Source organism: Epinephelus fuscoguttatus, linkage group LG15 (genome assembly GCF_011397635.1).
Source record: "Epinephelus fuscoguttatus linkage group LG15, E.fuscoguttatus.final_Chr_v1".
Classification (NCBI taxonomy): domain Eukaryota; kingdom Metazoa; phylum Chordata; class Actinopteri; order Perciformes; family Serranidae; genus Epinephelus; species Epinephelus fuscoguttatus.
This window is the reverse complement of record NC_064766.1, coordinates 36,813,739-36,834,916: the sequence shown is the minus strand read 5'-3', so window position 1 is coordinate 36,834,916 and position 21,178 is coordinate 36,813,739. Positions and strand designations below refer to the sequence as shown.

General features: G+C 41.2%; 1 protein-coding gene across 3 annotated transcripts in view; it reads left to right on the top strand.

Moving 5' to 3' along the window:
• Positions 1 to 3,361: 3,361 nt before the first annotated feature.
• klhl14 (kelch-like family member 14) overlaps positions 3,362 to 21,178 on the top strand; it is a 28,053-nt gene continuing 10,236 nt past the window's right edge. The window contains exons 1-5 of one of the 3 annotated variants that reach the window (XM_049597409.1): positions 3,362 to 3,668; positions 10,013 to 10,913; positions 12,876 to 12,997; positions 18,386 to 18,475; positions 19,317 to 19,395. In XM_049597409.1, the coding sequence (XP_049453366.1) occupies positions 10,036 to 10,913; positions 12,876 to 12,997; positions 18,386 to 18,475; positions 19,317 to 19,395 (1,169 nt within the window). In that variant the 5' untranslated portion in view covers positions 3,362 to 3,668; positions 10,013 to 10,035. Of the gene's footprint in view, positions 3,669 to 8,622; positions 9,182 to 9,929; positions 10,914 to 12,875; positions 12,998 to 18,385; positions 18,476 to 19,316; positions 19,396 to 21,178 lie in introns of those variants that run through there. The other 2 variants (XM_049597407.1, XM_049597410.1) reach the window with 2 other exon arrangements.

The window sequence follows — 21,178 nt, the reverse complement described above, 5'->3', positions numbered from 1 at the left end:
TTTTGTCCATGGATCATTAGTTAAGTCCTTTGTGGGAAGGACCTGAGAAAGGAGTGAAAATTATTGAGACATTAGCCTGAAGCAATCCAGGGGTAAATAGTGTGCACAAAAGGATGTTGTGTGCGTACTATCCACTGGCTTTCTAAAGAACCCGGGGGAAACACTGTTTTCAATTTGGTATCTTAACTGAATCACATTTAGTACTTGTAGAAAATAGATTTTTGTTTCATCGTGTTTCAACAATGTCATACTAATGGTACACAGCACAAATGGCTGTTCCATATAGACTTTAAAAGTTAAGTAAAATGTTTCTGGATAAATAATACTTTCTATATCTTAACAGACTTATTACATTGTTTTAATTTACATAAGAAATTCTAAATAAGTGAATAACGATGGTCTTATGATTCTTGAGTGCACACATGATTTTTCTCAAGGCCGATGCTTTTAGACTGCTCCTTAGAAATATGTGTTGCCCTCTCCTGTCTGTGTCTGGTTGATAGAGACGCTGTTGTTTTGTTGATATGCTGGATGCCTCTCCTACTCGGGGGGACAGAAGGGGGCAGTGTGAACACAACAACATTAGAAAGACATAATTGACTGCAACATGGCTCAGTCTAGTGTAGTCTTTTTTTTATCTGCGAGTTTTATCGGAGTTTTAAGAAAGCTTTCCTCTGTAGCTTTGAATTTAAATATACTGTGTAAGATTATACACACAGAACATCCTGCATAATGGCATTAATGCAGTACTTCATATCGACTACTCGCGTGGTGCCGCTAGATCTCCAAAAGCACCTTGAAGAGAAAAATGTTCAGTCCATCTCATATTCCTTACTGACTATATGGCAATATCTCAAATGAAAGTGCCTCCCCAACACATTTATCTGCTCTCTTTGCATCTAATCAATCCCCTAAATAAATGAAAGTGAGCCACAACTAGATGTCATCACATTTATCTGCAAGCGTGCCTCAAAGTGCACACACCTAAATGCTGCTGCTCTAAAGAGGGTGGACTGTGGATATACTGATGGGGCCACTTGACAGCTGAGATGTATTTTCTATGTTAGATTCCCGTTTCAGTGTGATGAGGATGGAATATACAGCACAAGCCTCACTGTGTTGTTGTAGTCTGTGATACATCAAAGCTGTTTTAGGAGATTTTTTTGTATAAAGGCAGATTTTGCAATCTGATTTACAGGCAGCATGATTCTCAATTTCAGCCTGGCGCCACCATGCAGACGATGGGCCCGTTTCGTGTGGATTCACTCCAGTGATCACTTCTGATCGTTGACGTGAAGCCGAGTGAATCAGAGCAACGTTCTGCCTTCTCGAGCTAACCAAAATTCTGTTTTGAGATGGTTTCAAAATCTAGGGAAAAAATGGAGGTGTCCACTCAAACCGTCCTGTCTTTGTTCATGAGCAAGTAGAGAGTTGAGCCATGGAGCTGATGGAGTCAAGGAAAGAATGTGAGTGGAGAGAGGTGCTACTGTGTCTAAAATATCAATGAGGGAGATACTGCCAAGTTTTGGAGCACACAGGAGGGAATAGGTCTTCTGTTAACATAGAGTAGACCAGGCAGCTCTGCACTGCTTCATATGATAGTTGTTAATATCTTGTATCTTATGGGGATATTTTATTTTGAGTAAAAACATTGTCTGCTGTTCACTCCCCTCAGTTTATACAGCACACTAGGTTATTAGGAAGTGTGTTCCTTTAAAGTTTAGGCAACTACAGCATCTGTCATTCAGTCATACTGCACAGCCTAACAATACACTGGAACAGTGTTTGCCCAGGTGAGTCTTTAATGTGGAACTCCGCAGAAAACATGCCAAACAAATTCATCAGTATAACAATACATGTTCCTTGTGTTGCCACACTCGTTTGATTTCAAAGATATTTATCTTAACAGGATAATAATTTGTGAAAGTCTCTGACATTTGTGGCTAGCTAGCATGATAATAAATCCATGGCTTGGAACATTTTTTAGTTAATTAGAGTCAATCAATCCAAACTTTGCTCACTTACCGGTGTGAAACCGGAGTATAATGAGCAGAAATCAGCATGGTGATTGGAAAACACAAATTACAGCTGTTAAAGAGAAACTCATCCACTTTTCTTCTGTTGATGCCAATGCCTGCTGCGAGGATTTAAAATTAGCATGGCATTCCTTTAATGGATGTTAGGAGAATGTGCTCCTCTATAATTAAAAAAACCTGTTAATATCCTCGCAGGCTAAAATAAGAGGGCTTCTTATGATTACATGACAACTCTTTAAAAGGACATATTGGTCAGTTGACTGTTGAACCAAGAAATTGTCTGCATTTGTTTTATTATGAGTCTAATGTTTGTTTCTATTGCAACAAAAAATACACACATAAATTACCCAATACAGTATGTGCTATTTATGTGATATATTAGTAATGTTGTTTTCCTGTTAATATGTACTATGAGCAAATGAAGTAACACTACATAATGGCGTGTGACCACAGCAGTGAGGTGGTCAGCACTGCTGCTTCACTAGGATTATGTAGCATATAAATGAACCTCCCTGATATACAGGACAGTCAGTGTATATCTCTTTATTCTTGACATATTCCATGCACCTTACATTCATGGTGTAATGATGTGAGTAATAACCTGGTGATGTTAACAGCACCCTACAATGAGACCTTTTATCTGATCTAGGCTCACAGACAGTAGTAAGATGTGACCCGGCTGCCGGTGGCCACGATGTATATGACCTCAGCACTGGGTGTAATTTCCCCTCAAGAGCTCTTTGGAAAGGGAGAGCTTATGTTGTTGAGCTCATGTCGTCGGGGCTGGTAACAGCAGCTTGCCATTGTATTAATTATTGTCAGGGAATCCAAGGGGTGTAGATAATACAGAATGCACTGGTTGGTCCCATTTGTTTCACTTGTCAGTGGAGTGAATAATTGGGAGTGCTGACCATATTAGACACAGAGAATTTCTAAAACATACGACTCAAACAGTTTTCAACACAAAAGTATGGCTTGGAAATTAAAAAGCTTAATGTCTGAGAATTTTCAAATCAGTATGGAATAATTTGCTGGCTTCCCATTGCCAAAGGAATTTACTGAAGTTTAACTCTGACGACAGTAATTCAGATTCACAGCGAAACATACAGTTTAGAATATTATGCTAAATTAGAGCACCCTTGTTTATTATTGCATTTTACATTGTGTTTATTTGAAGAGAGGTTAGACATTGTACTCCATTATGTTCCTTTTGCTGAACAAAACTTTAACGCATGCAGCATTTGCTTCTCGGGTAAGTGTCAGATATTTTGCACCCCAACTTCTTTCTTTAAAGCCATGAGAACATTGATACAGTTTCAGTAGAAGGGGGTTGCTAATACAATGGGGCTCATCTTGCAATTCTCCCAAGGAATAACTATCAGTCCTGCTACAGCAGCTTCAGCGTCCCTAGGTGACCGCGCCACTGAGCCCGTGCTCGCTCCATCGCACCCCACTCCACGCCTGCTGCCACCCTGAAGGTAGATGCATCACGCTGGGGAGACTGCGCAACAGCAGCCCCCTCTCCCACCAGCCCCCAAACCTCCTCCACAGCACGGTGGCCTCCCACGGCCCCCTACACATCTCCAGGTCGCCACTACAGCCCCGGTCCCAACTGCCCAGACTCTCCCTCAGGTGAGTCTCCGCACCACCTCCATGTCTCCTCCCACCTGAACTGCACAACTGGCATCCTTTTGTCATTTGAGAAATGCCACACACACACGCATACTGTACACACACACATGCTCCTGTGCTCACTCTGAAGGGGACACCGCCTGTTCCTTTCTGCTCACCTCCCGGCTGCCGGCTGACTCTCTGAGCCGTGTCTGTGGTGGCTATACGCCATGTGTGGGGATCTAGGGGTTTAAAACAGCAGGTCTCCCATACTCCCTGAATGGCAAATATAAGTGCTTCCAATATATTACACAGTGGACGTTTTATGAATCATCTCTGACTAACTTTGATCTGAGATGACAAGCACGCGCTAATCACTCCCAGTATCAAAATATATGTAGAAAATCATATATATTAAATCAATGAAACTCAAATGCATCTGTTCAAATTTCCAAATTCATCACAACAGCTGCTGCACTTTAACTGACCCTTTCACTTTCTCCTCACCTCTATAGATTAAACTAATGCTTCAAGTGAACTCATTTGTTCCTTTCATGCCGAAGCTACTCCCGGGAGATGACAAACTGGTACAACCACCGCCACAGACAGTTAAAGTTACACTTTACTGGGACTCTGAAACAGGGACTCCCAATCAAAACCACTTCCAATACAGTAGAGTAACTGCCTCCATATCCAAAGCAGTCATATCACATTATAATATCATTTCCTACTTCTCTCAGATTATATAAATACAGGGAGACAGATGCTTGTGTGCTTGTGTTTAGACATATAGTTAACTGGGATTGAGGCTGGGGCTCTTTAATTTAAATGTAAGTGCTGAAAGCTTTATAATTCAGTCTTTACTGTAACCTGCAGTTTGCATTAATTCAGTCTCACCACAGTCTTTCTAAAGAGCCTGCCTGCTGCATTTTCTGTTTTCCCCCCTTTTAATATTTTTATCAGAAAACAACCTTTCACTAACACATAAATTACAACTTTCACTTTATAGGTTGCCATACCACACCACACTTAGTTAACAAAATATTTTACAAACAAGATGATATCACCCTCTCCATGATATTAATATGATATGTTCTCTGATCTGTAAACAGCTGGTTATCTTGCTTTTCCACGATAAGAGAAAGTGCTGAGGATTTACGCTTGGTGAGCACATTTGGGCTGAATCTTTCACACGTCACAAATTGCAGATGGGAAGCAGTGATCTTGAACAGCCGATCACATTTCCGTGACCATCTGACACCTTCCATTTAGGAAAATAATACTTTCTATCTTAGCATACCCCTCTGCAGCAGCCAGCAAAAGGAATTATGCCTGGTAGACTTTGCTATTCACAACTTTGGAGCTTCTCCTTTTGTTTTGTTTCATTGCACTGATTAGATTAAATGTTCACACTTTAATCAGTTATTCAAGGCCACAAAAATGCCTACAGTTTGTTTTATATTTATGTATTATAAACAATGTGAAATCATGCTATAATACAAGCAGTACAAAGATAGTAAGTAGGATCTTTCTGTACCTTTTTTAGCAGCTGTCTCTTTGAATGAACTGCAGTATTTAAATCTCATGTTGCTGTTATTTACTCTAACATCTTCCCCTTTATCTTTAACATTGAGGACAAAAAGATGTAAAGACTCCTTACCCATAGAGGTAGATATAGTATCTGAGTAATATGACAGATAAATATGAGTCGGGTTAACTGGTACAGAGAGTTGTAAATCACTGTGGTGTGATTCTTTGTCTCAAAGGGTTTAATTAGTCTAGAAATTCTTCTCTTATCTGATGACCCCCCCTCCCTCTGCACACTGCAACAACTTACAACCATAAACGCCCTGCAATCTGAAGACCAGTGGCCTCAGGAGACTGAGTTGCTACAAAGAGCTGAAAGAGTTGGAAATGGTCATTTTATTGCGTTAGAATAGCTCGCTCGAGACTTGGGTAATGTAGTGCTAACTGAGTGCTAGTAGAGATAACAGTGTGCGACTCCGAAGTGAAATACAGCGAGCTACTGTAATGCTCTGCAAGTGCTTTGAAAACGAGGCAACACAATAATGGCCGTAAACAACAATACAAACTGCTTTCTTAGTGGTTACAAACCACTAATTAATACAACAGTGTTATATTTTTCCTTCAGTGATGATTATTATTTGAGATGCAGTGCACAATCCAATCAGTCATCTCACAGAGTTCGTCTAGAATGAATTTGCTCAGTATAACTACGAGTGGGGGATATGCAGGCTGCGTGCTTGTCAAATAATCAAGCATCAAACAATGCTGTGGTGCCATCTATTATAAATGCTACCTATATGTGGCCTGTTATTGCTTGACGGTAGCATGGTGTTGCTCTATTTCATAGTACATGAACAAACCCATTTATCCCTATCTGTCATTTCATAACTTGTGAGGTATCTGTCACTTCTGGTCCCACGGGAGTCCTGCATGTAAGTTTCTGTACTCTAATTGAGCTCTTTATTTAATTGACAGTTTATTCTGTCCTAATAAGTCATTTCTAACGGATTTTGATTGGATTTACTGGAATATTATTTTGCTTATTTTGAACCTGCATCCACCCGGTGCCAACCTACTAATGATTAGGACTATTTATGTACAGGGTCATAGGAAGGATACGGCCTTAATTTAGATGGTAAAATTAGATGGCTTTTTTTCCCAAAGTTTTTAAATGTCAGTGTAAGACATCAGACCTCACACCTCAGACAGGAACTACACAGAACAGAGAGGAGTTAATACACTGTGGTAAATGAAGATACGGTAAAGGATTATGATAGTAACTGGATTTATAATGCAGAACTGAAAGTAGGGCCTGGCAATATGGAAAAATATCACAATATTTTTGACTGAATAATGTGCTGCAGGAATGAGTCCTAAAACACGGAAGTGAGTTAGCATTGCTGCACTTTCAAGTTTTTGGGTTAGATACCTGAAATAAGGTCTGCATGCTTAAGAGGCTTTTACATTTGGTTCTATGATATAAAACATAATTTTGACGCTTTTATGTGTCTCTAAAAAGTGGCTAATTGAGACTACAGAACATCTTCTCTCTGAAAACGGCTTGTTGTCGTGGCGACGCTGAAGTCATGCGACCATGATGTAGTTCATTTATAGTCAAACGTTAGCTTTTTCCTTTTGGCAATTTCATTTACTCCTAAAAAAAAAAAGCAGTGTCATCTGCAAAGATTATCTTGCTGAACAAAACGTGTAAGCACCATAAATGTTTCTTTGCCACAGAGTTAATTTTCCGCAATAATCCGAATGCCAATGAAAAATTCCCGTTGGCTTTTTGACACGTGAACCGGGGCAATGCTAATTTCCATGTCAGCCTTAAAAAAAAAAAAGCAGCTCTCTATACCTCGATATCGATATTGTAATGATACTGTAGAGTTAGCTATTGGGGCTTTTCACAAAATAATAGAGCAGCTAAAACAGTCAGAGAAAATTACATCACATTACTGTAATGCTGCCTTTAAAACCAGGAAAAGACAACACTATTATGATATCATATATACCATATCCAAAATCTAAGACAACGTCCATTCTCATATCACGATATCAATATAATATCGATATAATGCATCACATATCGCACTGTATTACCTCCAGGCGTAACTGAAACTGCATTTTATTGTGGATTTTTGTATTACATGTTGTATTTGTTGCATTTTAAATGTGTTTTGATTGGCTGCTACCTCGGCTAGGTCTCTTTTGTAAAAGAGTTTTCCAATCTCAAAGGGACTTCCTGGTTATTAATTTGTTCATTTTCCGTAAACGCTTATCCTCTTAGGGATCGCAGGGAGGCTGGAGCCTATTCCAGCGAGGTACACCCTGGACAGGTCGCCAGACTGTCGCAGGGCACTTACTAGTTTATTGAAGGCTAAATAAATAAATATAAAAGGGTGTAGATTTTGTTTCAGACCTGGGGGGGACATGTAAAATGGGGGGTTTGGGGGAAAAAAGTTGAGCATCAAACACTTAATTTCCTGCATTCTGATGAATTGATATGCACCAATTTGTGTCTTTTCTGCATTAGTTTATGATGTAAATGTTTTTAATTATGTCAAAATAATTGTTTTGTTCTTTCATGCACATTATAAATACTGAGGGGGCACGTGTCCCCTGCGTCCCCCCTCACATCTACAGCCATGGTTGGACTTTCAGCTTGTTGGTTGTTTGTGAGTGCTATGTATTACACCATAAGGTCAAGCGGACATTCACACACGACAACAAGTCTTATTCTCATCGATCGGCTTGTTTTAATGGATAAAGGTCAGTCTTGTAGGCGAAAGTGTGCGGCCATATGGAATCTGAATATCCAACTGGGACTTTCACGTACAACAACACACCACTGTGTGCTGATGGATGTTGTATTAGGTTTCAACCCTTTGTGTTTTCAGGCCTGCAGCTAGACCTCAGCTTGTGAAACAGTGAACTGATCAGACAAGATAATAGTACATGAAACACTGTATGTTATCTTAGACTTGTTGTTTGATAACTTTGCATCACTTCGGGCATGTGTCGTGTTTCATGGTGTGTGTGTGTGTGTGTGTGTGTGTGTGTGTGTGGTCTGATGCTTTTGTCACATAGGAATAACAAAGGGGGGTGTATGTGCTTTTAATTCAACATTATACACAATGTGTGGGCATTATCGTGCATGTAGTATTTATGATGCAGATGCAAAACTTCAGTTTGTGTAGAGCACCTTCTTTTGAAGGACTAGCAGGAGCAGAATGAGATGAGGGGTTATTTTGGCGATGGAGATTAAGGCAGGGGCTTTTTGTCATTTGTGCGAGACAAGCCATTCATCCATCCAGTTCACAGCCAAAAAAAGGCTGGTCCCAGAAATTAGCAGTTTCAGCTCAGCAGCAAAGTCGTCGGGCTGTGAAGGCAGAGAGAAATTGACTAATTAGCAATGCGCACTAAAACTTGACGGTTCTCTCTATAACAGCGAGGGAAAGACTCGGTTTTTCTCCCCCTTTCTCTTTTCTTTCTTCCATAGATGTTTGAAATCGCAGTCATTTACGCTCGACAGTTTTTACAATAGCCTTGAGCCATAATTTTGCGAGTCTCTCCAGCATCCATACCCCTGCATGGTCTCTCTCCACCGGCCATGCACGACCGTTTCTCTCCCCAACCGTGGATTTCCTATTACTCTCGTTACGACTCACTGAGCCCCAGGCCCAAGGATAATGATGTGTTGTTTCTTGGTAGCATAATTTGTCACACGTATATTTCTTCTTCTTCTTCTCTTGCAGAAAGCACAGCTCCCTCTCACACACTCACACACTTCTTGTTAATTCAGAAGAACAAATGATCAACGTCAACAAATAACCTGAAAATAGTGACTTTATGAGTTGGAATCAATGGTTATTTTGAGACACCACCGACTATAGACTTTAAAGGGGAAAAAGGACATTTCTTAAAAAGGAGAACAAAGGAAAAATTCAAGTGAGAATATTGGGAACCCGGAGCTTACTTTCTTTTTTGTCAAGAGCTGAAGTCAGGTAAGTTTGGCTCCTTCTCAGGCGAGCTGCTCACATCATTTAGTTGTGACAGGCGCTTTTAGTGAATCTGGCGACAACGTTACAGCACGCTTGTGTCAAGTTTACACACATTACGCACATAGAAATCGCTTGTTTGTAGTGCCTGGCAAACAATAGATATGCATATTACGTTTAACTTTACCGAAAGCTGCATTTCAGTGAATATTTTCCGATACTCACGTCCGCTTAACTCAGGTAGGCTAAAAGCGAAACGCACCCATACTGCTGCTGACGGCTCGGAGACAAACTAATTGCTTTTGTATGACTCCGTAAATCTGTGCGATGTGTAATGTCCTCATTGTGGGGGTGTGCAGCAAGATAGGAGAAGGGATAAGTGTTGGCTGAATGCTGCATGTTATCCGTCCACCGTGTCTCTTTCTCCTGATCCGACAACTTCAGCCGCGGTACCGAGGGGGGAAAGCGCTGCAGCATCTCCGTATCCTCGGTTTGTTTTGACAGCGCCCTTCAAAACCTCAGCCTCCATTTAAATCATCTTGACTTAAGAATGAATAAGAGTGGCACGCTGTGGGAACTACTGCGTTTTTGTTTGTTGCTTTACGACCAGAGCTCAAAGTTGAAAGAAGCCGTGTTGGATGTAGATTCTCGCCGGCTGGCGTGGCGTGATGGCTCTTCCCCGCTGGATGGACGGGAGATCTGTTCAATAACTTACTCGACAGATCGTTTTCTATTCTAATAGTTGTCTGATCTATAGGCTGCGTGTGTTGTGCAGAAAAAGAAAAAAAAAATACATGACCTGAGGTAAATGGCTTGCATGGTTTATTTGTTGCCTAGGTGGCGTTCACAGTCAGGAAGTCATGTCCAGATCGGGTGATAGAACATCCACCTTTGACCCAACACACAGTGACACCCTGCTGCACGGGCTCAATCTCTTATGGAGAAAACAGCTTTTCTGTGATGTGACTCTCACTGCCCAGGGACAGCAGTTCCACTGCCACAAAGCTGTGTTGGCATCCTGCTCCCAGTATTTCAGATCCCTCTTCTCTTCCCACAATGTAATCAACAATGAGGGGAGCAAAGGGGACCAGGGCAGCAGTGGGACCCCCTCATCCTCTCCTGATGACAAGCTGGTGACCCCCAGCACCAGGCCCATCAATAACCTGGTACTCCAGGGCTGCTCCTCCATTGGACTACGATTAGTGCTGGAGTACCTGTACACTGCCAACGTGACTCTTTCCCTGGACACAGTGGAAGAGGTTCTGTCAGTCAGCAAGATCCTCAACATCCCCCAGATTACCAAGCTCAGCGTGCAGTTCCTCAACGACCAGATCTCTGTGCAGAACTACAAGCAGATCTGCAAGATTGCCGCACTCCATGGACTGGATGAGACCAAGAAGCTGGCCAACAAGTACCTGGTGGAGGATGTGCTGCTGCTGAACTTTGAGGAGATGTGTGCCATGCTAGATGCTCTGCCACCCCCGGTGGAGTCAGAGCTGGCTCTGTTCCAGATGTCAGTCCTCTGGCTGGAGCATGACCGGGAGACTCGCATGCACTATGCACCGGACCTTATGAAGAGGCTGCGCTTCGCCCTCATACCTGCTCCAGAGCTGGTGGAGAGGGTGCAGTCTGTTGACTTCATGAGGAGTGACCCTGTGTGCCAGAAACTGCTCCTGGATGCCATGAACTACCACCTGATGCCCTTCAGGCAGCACTGCAGGCAGACCACGGCCAGCAGGTGAGGATGAGACAGACAAACAGATACAAAAGAGAAACACACATACACACACGCACACAGCAATGAGCTGTTTGAGGGTGGACGCAAGGCGATTAAATGCCTCCCTCTTGTTAAATTTGAACAAATTGCCGACTCAAGTATTGCCCACTCGCTCAAGCACTGGTCGCAGCGCCTGTGTAGTCTAGACTATGTAGGTGGTCAGACAGAGATGTGAGGTCTGAGGCCCACTTAACGAGGATTGTGGGTCTTTTCCTGTAAAAGACTGCCAGCTGTCAAGGGGCTTGATCTACTCTATGCTACACTGTATCCATAATTACAAGGTTACCTTATGTTTTAGTGAAGAAAAAACAACTCTTTATTTCCTCACACATCTGTGTAATTGCTCTCTAATCAGTGTAGACAAGATGCAGCAAACTAGATAAAGGTTATGCGTTTGATGTGTAGCAACTCTCATGAATACGATTTGAAATGCTGTAATTTAATTGTTGCCAGAATTACATGGTAATTATGTAGCAATTCTGGTATGGGCACAAGGACACTCCAGCTATCAAGCTGCTTATAAACAAAACTGACAGTCAGAGGTAATTCAATATATTTGGGTGTGTATTATATTTGAGGATTTATTAGATAAGGAACAATTTGACAATGCTCCCTATTTCCAGGTTAGACAAATGTGTCTCACTCACACAAAAATAGGCCAAGCTGCATGTCTTACTTCCCTGTTTGTCCTGATCAGCACTTTAAGGAGCTGGTAAGTAGGCAGGGGTTGTCAGTAAGTTGATTGATTGATGGTGCTGTTGTCACATTTTGTTTACAGAGCTAACTGTACAGCCAAAGCTTTAAAAATCTTATGAGTAGTGATGGCATCAGTATTCAAATTCTGAATTCACTGCATATATCTCTGAAGAGCAGAAAATTAGAGCTGTGGCACTGAGAACTTAAAAATCTAATTTTGCACAAAGAACCTTAAAGTGAAATCATTCCACATGTATCTATTCCTCCATTATCCCAATAACATATCTATTCCCACATATGGACCTGAATGAGCAAAGAATCAGGAATCCTCATAATTAGTTTCACATGCCACTGTTTCTCTCCTCTCAATTAATCACCATTATCTATGTCCAGGGGCTCATTTGCATATGAATAACCCCAAAACACTTCCGAGTGGGGCAGTAGCAGAGAGAATGTACCGAGACGACGGAGGTTTTCCCAAGCATGAAAAAGTAAAATATGAAAAAAGGTGAACGTGACTGAACATAAAGGCCAGCTGCTCTTAATCTTTTTACTGCATATTGTGATTAATTGGTGGATTTGTGTTCAAATCCATTAGGAGCCAGATAACGGTCATTAATGTACAGCAAAGTGTGCCGCTTTTGGGTTATATATCATATACAAACAGCAGGAAATATCTCACAACTGGCTCTGAGATGTCACATGAATCACTGCAGCCAATGGAATCGAGACATTGTATAGGCAGGTTTATGTACTCAATTGCGCTTTTAGCCTCCAGCATGGCACCCTGCAGGATCGTCTTCGCTTCACAGCTAATTGAAAAGATATCTTTAGAGTACAATAACCATTCAATAACACATCAAAAGGATAAGTACGCTGTTGAGCAATTTTTTGTTAATTATAATAAACGTGGCCACATACTGCCTGTTTAGTAGCTTCAAGTTCAGTGGCTGTACCCAGACAAGGGTTCATCTAACCATGCATTTGTTCTTTAATTCATTCACTGATTATTTCATTCATACACTGAGCATTCTCAGAGTGACAAGCAAAATACGCAGGCCAGCTGCTGCTATCAACGTAGATGTGTAAATTAAGAAATTAAAGATGCTCAGGTCAGGGTCGAGTTTATTTTGGCCTGTTTTTAGCAGCTTTATTTTAAGGCTTAATACCTGTTTTGTTCTCTGTTTCCCAACACTTGTCCACACACCCACACTTTTGACATTACAGAATCCGTTCCAATAAGAGAATGCTGTTACTGGTGGGTGGTTTGCCTCCTGGACCTGATCGTCTCCCCAGCAATTTGGTCCAGTACTATGACGACGAGAAAAAGACATGGAAGATCCTCACAAGTGAGTAAAAAAAGGCTCTGCTGCTTTCTTTTTTTTTTACCTGAGGCATCTTGTGTTAGTGGCTTTTATGATGAGAAAAAGTTGTTCCTATGGATGACTTTAACACAGGTTAATTTCCATGGAAAATGAGGGGAAGGAGTTCCCTAAATCCTTTAGGTAATAATGTATCACTATCACTTTTAATATAAGTTTTTAATCAGAGCGTGACTTCACAGCACTGTGGAGCTTCATGCCCGGTTTCCCTTGTTTTTGCTGAAATATGCTGGCAGGATGCATGATGAGATTTACTTGAATCTAATGATCTATTGTGGGAGAGAGAGAGAACTATAATGAATGACATGTTTCCTCAATAGCTCTTAAATGTAGCTTGATTATTCACTCACATTGATCAATACATGAGATTGAATTACCCCATACATACTAAAACGCAGCCTGTTGACCTGGTGTCAGTATTGATATTAGGTTTATATAAGGTGAGCTAAATACCACAGAGATAGATGGGGTCAGTAGCACACAGCAGCTGTAATGTTGATTTTCATTGACTAAATAGCAAAAATATAATATCCTCTAACCTGTAGGAATTTATACTGGGGTGCAGTTTAGGATATTGATTTCATTATATCATACTGAAAGAAAGTTATAGTCATAGTTTCCCAAAAGAATCTGTTCTATTGAAAATAATGTAGTGCCCATAAAGAGGTTATTTGAGACTTCCTGCAGCACTTCACCTCCGTAAAGTATACTATGCTCTTTCTTTCTCTCTGTCTTCCCTGACCTTTTATGGCTCACCACTATATTGTTGTCATATTGCAAAGGTCAAACAAGAGCTAATGGGAAACCATATTTGTCCTTTGCATCATCATTGCCAGATATTGAGTTTTTGTCCTTTTGTTTTGGTTGGAGCCATACCTCAGCAGTGTCTCTTCATTCGTACATATTAGCCATAGCTCTGTTTTCTGTCAGCTCGGGACTGTGCCGTTCATATTCTCACTTCATGGCACGAGTTTTTTTTTTTTTTTTTTTTTTTTAAAGAATCTGGTTTCTTTTTGTGTCTTAAATTCAGAGAAAGTTTTGGACATTGTTTTTCCTCTGCCTCGAATTGTAAGATTTCTTGGCAGTAATTTCTTTGAGCTTACAGTATGTTTGGCCAAATCTATCAGGGTGCATTTTACTGAAGGAGCCATGCATACACAACAGCCTGCAGCTTGCTGCTGTTTATATTGTCATTTTCTCATTTAACTCACACTCCTGGGTATAGACTGCAACAAAGCAAAAGGTCAGTAGGGATTTCCATCACTCAAAAACTAAAAAGTTAACACTCAAATGGTCCGTGGCCAAGTGGAAGGACAAAACTGCAAAATCATCCCCTTAACACATCAGTGACCATCTGATGTAGCCTCCACACAATGGATGTGGAATAGAAGATTATTAACATTCAATCATAACTTTTCAATGAGGCGAAACCTGAGAGGGACAGCCTTTGATTAAGACATTCATCAACACAATTTGGGAAGAATCTGATCCCTCTCGTTTGTGTCAGATAGATCCACTGCTCGGTGATTCCAGTGTAAAGTTTGCCATCTAGTGTACCCACAGCAGCGTGGACGAACACAAGACAAAGGCAGGCGCAGGCTCAGCCTCAATGCTGGACTATTCTCTGCTTCTTCTTTTAAACCAACCTGATATTAAAATCCCCCACTTGGAAATGGACCTCATCTACACAGCATGGCCTAGAACAAAGGAATTCAGCTCAGTGGGATGCAATTGTAATGGTGTTAAAGGCACGTCAGAGCTCGAGCAGCAGTGGTGCATTAGCTGTGGAGTCATTCAACCAACCCCGACTGTGCCTCAATGCAGAGGTTTCTGACTCCCTCTAGTGAGCCCTAGAGCTCACTGTAGACTAGAGTGATGGCGTCCATCTCGTAGAGGACGTGCTCATCCTGCCCTCCTATGGCTGTTCACCCCTGGGGTTAGTGCAAGATTTAGGGAAAGAGGGGACAGTGAGGTAGATTAATTTCATACTCTTTCTCAAGCGATAATTCTCAGTAAAGTCTCACACATTGTAGAAGGAAAAATAATTGATGTGTTTTATTATTTCCACTGCACAACACTATTACAGTCAATTATTATAGCCTGCTACTTATCCTACTGTTCACCTGTATCTGAGGCACCTGTAGAGGCAGGCAAATGTCCCAAATCCTCCCACAGCACTTTTCACACTGCAGCCTGTGGCATACTGTAAAGCAATAATCTTCTTTTCACATGGGTACAAGATGATTTTTAGTACGAGTACAAGTCGCTCGACATCAAATAAAAAGCCGCCCATCCATGTCCTATATACTGCTGACTGAATGATAATGTAAATAGCATGTAAGGGAATTTGGCAGTCATATGGCACTCGTCTTTGAGGTGCACTGGAGGCAGGCAACCTAATCCCCTCGTTTCGAGATAAAGCTGTGTTTAGTGTATGTAGTATTAGTTCCTATCTGAGACTCCCCTCCCATAGAGGACCGGCACATGTCAGCCAGCCAGAGTGAGATTGCAGGGAGAGGCCAATTGGAAAGAAATGAGATTCAAGGCTGTCTAATTTTGCAGCAACTGTGATCCATCAGGCGGTGGGGAGGTGACAGTGGAAATGACTGATGGAGACAGACAGGTGGGCTTTAACATTTCACTGATTTGTGCTCAAAAAGCACCGGGCCTGAGATTTATTGAGTGAACACGATCATGTTCATTATGACTGTCACCTAAGACCATTTCTCTACATCTCAATGGGGTCACTTCAGCAAAAGAAGATGGAGGAGAGGAGGGGAGCACAAAAACATACACAAGGGAAAATCCTCCACAAGGGGTCCTGCTGCAGCTGTGGGCTTGTAGCCGGTTATGCTAACTTGTATGAGTATAATTACAAAGATTATATTTATTGGATATACTCAATATATTACGAGATGAGTAGCTGCTGTAGAATATTTTAGTACCATGAGATTCAGTCCATAGATAGATAGATTGATAGATAGATATGACACTCAGTGGACCGTTTCCTCTGCGTCGTACTTTCATTTGTTCCAGTTTAAGAGTCAACAGGCTTGATTCCCCACAAGAAATCACTTCCTGTAGATGGATGAATGGAAGGTTACAAAACAAAAGCAACGGGGAGGGGAAATAAATTCTATAACATTGACTCACACTGGCAATTGTGCAGTAGACGTCTGCCTGTGTCACTGTAACAAGCACATTGGCCTGTTGTGATGAGTACATTGCAAATTAAATCAATTTTGACCTTAATATGTACCATGAGCGCTCCCTGCTCAACAATAGGACACTCAGCGTGACAAAATAAAAATAGTCCTTGAAAGAGAAACACTGCCTGTAGAAATATTGCTTATTAGAAAGGTAAATTGTACGGATATTCAGTAAATAAGAACCTCATTCCATTGAGACCAACACTTATTGTCCAGTCCAGACCTTCAGAATATCAGGGATCGGTAATAAGAGCAGAACCATGACTAGTCTTTCAAGCTTTGTTCAGTGATGAGTCAGTGCAGGTGTCCTGTTTTCAGTATGTTTTGTGTGTTTGAGCAAAACTATATCTCAGATTATATTTGATGGCAGACTCATTTTTTTAGTACTTTCACAGAGTTGTATGCAACATTCAGAGTATATCTAAGATTCAGAGTCTGGGCCTGGACTGACTGCAAACTGCTAACGGTGCTAACAACTGCAACAGTGCTGACAAAGCTAACAATGTTAAACGTAAACTTATGTGTTTTTCAACCTGGACCCTTTCCCAATGTTTTTGTGCCTAGGTGAGTAATTGGAACAAATATTTTTGAAATCTGTCCAGCCTTGAGCTAGACCGCTGCAGCTGAGAAACAGGTTGCAATGTATCCACGCGGGGAATTTATGCAACATCGATTTATGTCCATGAAGCGTGCTTGTTTTTGCCAGTAAAAGGCTCCAGTTGTTCTAGGTGTCTGACAACATTTTTGAAAGGATTCCTACAGAGATAGACCTTTTGGTTAAGAGGTAGATCCTTTTTGTTTCACCAGAAGCAGTCCAGAAATTGCTATTCCCAAAGCCATCAGACTCCATTTAAGTGAACAGTGATTTTAGCTTGAACATAGCCTGCAAATTTTCGCATCATCAATTTCATCAATTAATTTCAAAAACTGTTGTTACAGCTGTGACTTAAGCCCCTTTCCCACTGCACAAAAAACCCACTAACACCCACTAACATCTGGCTTTTGTACATAATGGGAAAGGTTACAATTGACACACCTGGGTCAAATAAGTCTGCGGTAATCACGGGCATTGTCATGCCATCACAAAATACTGCTGTCTCCGCCCAAGCAGCACTCATCATTTCAAATTAGTCTGCACTGAGTGTGAAAGAGAGACTGAATAAGTAAGAGATAAATAACAAGAAGTAACCACCGTAACCTTTTCACTGGCCTCCGTGCTGCTTTCTACTGTTTACTAACCTGTTTTCTGGCCTGTCTGTGATGTCGGAAAGGCATGGCTCATCTACTACAGAGCTGTGTACGTGGCTCTAGTCTACTGGCAATTGGAGTGGAGTCTATAGACTATTTTAAGTGTGTATTCCGTGTTTAAAAAACATATGTAAACATGCTAATTTTGGTGGAAAGGGGATATTAGACACAAAAACAAGGGAAATAGGGTCCATGCTTACACTTTAACATGGGGAGTGGGGGTAAGGTCGGGGAACAGAGGGCGGGTGTTGCGCTTCCATGATGGTGTCATTCCACCACGTTGGTCAGGGCTGCAATCAGCAGTAACCAGCATTTGAGTGCAGTGCAGAGCGCTGGCGATTTGCTAGCCAGTGGGATACACACACAGGGACTCTCTGGATTGTCTACCGCAACAAAGAACAGAGAAGCTCGGATTACTGCACACACAGAAGGAGTGTGACGTTATTCTCTGCTCCTGTGATCCCATCATCTTTCATCGTGATCTTTACATGGCAAATAGTTGTTTGCTGCTATATTAATGCTGTGAATGTCACATACAGCTGCTTTTCTCTCTTTTCTCATTCGCTAAAAGAAAAAAAGCTCAAGTAAATGATTCTGTGTTCTGTGTTGCACTACAAGACTGGAGATGTAATTGACGGGTTACCCACACACACTAAATAGAGGCTTTATTAATTAATGGTTGATGGAAAACACTGCTGTTTTTGTTGCCCCTGAATTGTTTTTATAATCAGACAGATGTGTTTTTGAAACCACCACTTGCTGTGTTTGTGAGAGGCAATTGTAATGGTGATATAGACAAAAGCTGTGTTCATATATCATTTAAGCATTTAAGTGCGTTTATTGATAATCATTTCCATGTTTCAGTGACTGACACCTTTGACTTCTGTGTCTCGTCTAGTAATGCCTTATAACAGCGCCCATCACTGCGTGGTGGAGGTGGAGAACTTCCTGCTGCTGCTGGGCGGAGAGGACCAGTGGAACCCCAATGGTACAGTAACACCACACACTGAACGTCTTGCTCTGCCGTGGTTTCACGCAGCAAATTAGCCAGTGTTTGCTTCATTTAGAGAGTGCTCTGAGCCGGAGTTTATGCAAGTTCAAACCCATCAGAGTTAATGTAACACTCTCCGATAGTTTCAAACACTTATCCTAGAGCCAGTTCAGCTCTGAGTGGACAAACAACACTCCAATTAACACTTGTCAATAATTGGCATAGAAAAATAACTGTTGTTAACAGTGAAATATTTGTGGTGCAGAAGTGTTAAAAGTGCTTTTTGCGAAATGGTGGAAACACACCGCCATAGGAAGGGACAAAGACTTCCAAAGATCAGAAAATCTGATACCCTCCTTTTGTTCTTAATCTACCAAGAATACACGACTGATTCACTGCAGCACACAGTGATATTAGTCGTGTTTGTTTAGCTCTGAGAGCGAAAATCAACACAATACAAACACATCATTAGAGATAATTTAAGATGCCTTGAACAGATTATCCTCTAAAACCAGATCACTCTATTATTGGAAAAACAAGAGTTCAGTCAACACTTGTTAACTCTAATGGGGGTGAAAAGCAGCACCTATTAACACAGAAAATCATTATGTGTGGGCGGTGATTTTCAGATAATATGTTTATATTAAATGAAGACTTGCAGAGTCACAGTTGTGCATTTTATTAGTATTGTGTTTAGCAAAGAATTTGGCAAAGAGTTAACCACTTAGGATTGAGCACTGCCATAGTCTGCCTAAACTGTATCGTGCTATGAGGACTCACTCAGCTAAGTCGTTTGGGTAATCAGTGCCATTGATCTTGATGTATATCTATTTTGCAGGAAAGCACAGCACTAATTTTGTCAGCCGCTATGATCCCAGATTCAACAGTTGGATACAGTTGCCTCCTATGCAGGAGAGGTAAGTCTTCATTGTGTCATACGGATTACTGTTAATTTATTATGTTGATCTGTGCTGTACGGCATCTATTGCACATCTGTCCATCCTGGAAGAGGGATCCCTCCTCAGTTGCTCTTCCTGAGGTTTCTACTGTTTTTTTTTCCCATTAAAGAGGTTTTTGGGGGAGTTTTTCCTTATCCGCTTCGAGAGTCCTAAGGACAGAGGGATGTCGTATGCTGTAAAGCCCTGTGAGGCAAACTGTGATTTGTGATATTGGGCTTTATAAATAAAATTGATTGATTGAAGTCTATCTGCGGTTGAATACAGCAGTAGTTCTCTTTATTTTTATTCACAATGTATTTAACCAGGGAAGATCTCATTCAGATTAAGAATCCAAAGTGACCAGGCCAAGACAGGCAGCAGCACATCAAACAAAGCTGCAGACAAACAACATTTAATGGTTAAAGACATTAAAAAACACAGAACCACAGCAGGTTAAGAAATCAGGTCAAACATATCTAGAGTCAGAAAGAGGCAGATATTCAGTAAAAGCATCTACAACCTAATGCACCTTCCTCCAACTCCCTCAATCTACTTTTAAAAACACTTGAAGAGACCAGCAGCTCCCCAAGACCCAAATTAGTCTGCAGCAAATTCCAAGCTGCAGGGCAGCATACCTAAAAGCCCCTTTTCACATTTCAAGACAAACTTGGAACAGATAGCCAGAGTAGGAATATGACACAGAGCACAGACACCAGCATTTTTGAGATGAATAAAGTGACATGCACATACCTTTTTTTTTTTTTAAAATAATGTACCCCCTTTGAAATATGTTTTCAGCCAAGTACCCTCTGACCAGTGCAACACATTTTAGATAGAAACACAGGGGACACACTGTAACATGGAGGTGACTGCGTTTGTTGCAGCAGTTGACAGTTTACGGCAGTTAATGACTGTGTTGGAAATTAGTATAGTCAGTCTAGAATATGGCTAATCATTCTGACATTTTCATTTTTTATTGAACTTGTTAGAGTTTAATTATTTTAGGAATTATGCATGACTGATCATTCTTAAATTAACAGCGGGAAAAAAAATCTTACGTACCCCCTGCAGTGCTCCAAAGTAGCCCTAGGGGTACTCATACCCCCATTTGAGAAACACAAGGCTACAGACTTGTTCATTTTTGTTTGCCAAAAGACAGTTTATTGTACAGTATATCTTAGAGATTGTTTGATTTTCAGGAGTCTTTGACGAACTCCACAAACATGATTGACTTGTAATAGTCACACAGAAAGAAAACAAGCAGTAATTTATGAGTATTTTTATTATTAGTATATAAAGATGGACAACATGGCAGCTGACATAAAGTGAAGCCAAACATCTTGATCACTCTGTGGTGGCTGGCTGCAGTATAGGTCATAAACCCCGCCCCCTCCATGTAAGCAAACAGGACATGAGCCAAACTGAAAGATCAAAGTATATGTCTAATACATTTTCCATACAAATAGTTTCTGTCATTATAGGTAGTTCTTATCATGCTGATTTGCGTGATCATGTTTTACTATATCTAGTTATTCGATGCTATAAAAAGGGGGTTGACGTCATTTTTGACAGCTGTGTGTGCACATCAGTGTGCTTGCGATCAGTGGTGCTGCTCACAATTGATCATACAGTGGGAACTTGATGCCATTGCGATAGGTACTGCACAGACTCTCCAAATGACATCACAAGTGCAAGGTGGCAGCGGCTGTATCCAGGATATTTTGGCTTCAGTTTTGTGCAGTGGGAGGAAGTGGAGAGGCGT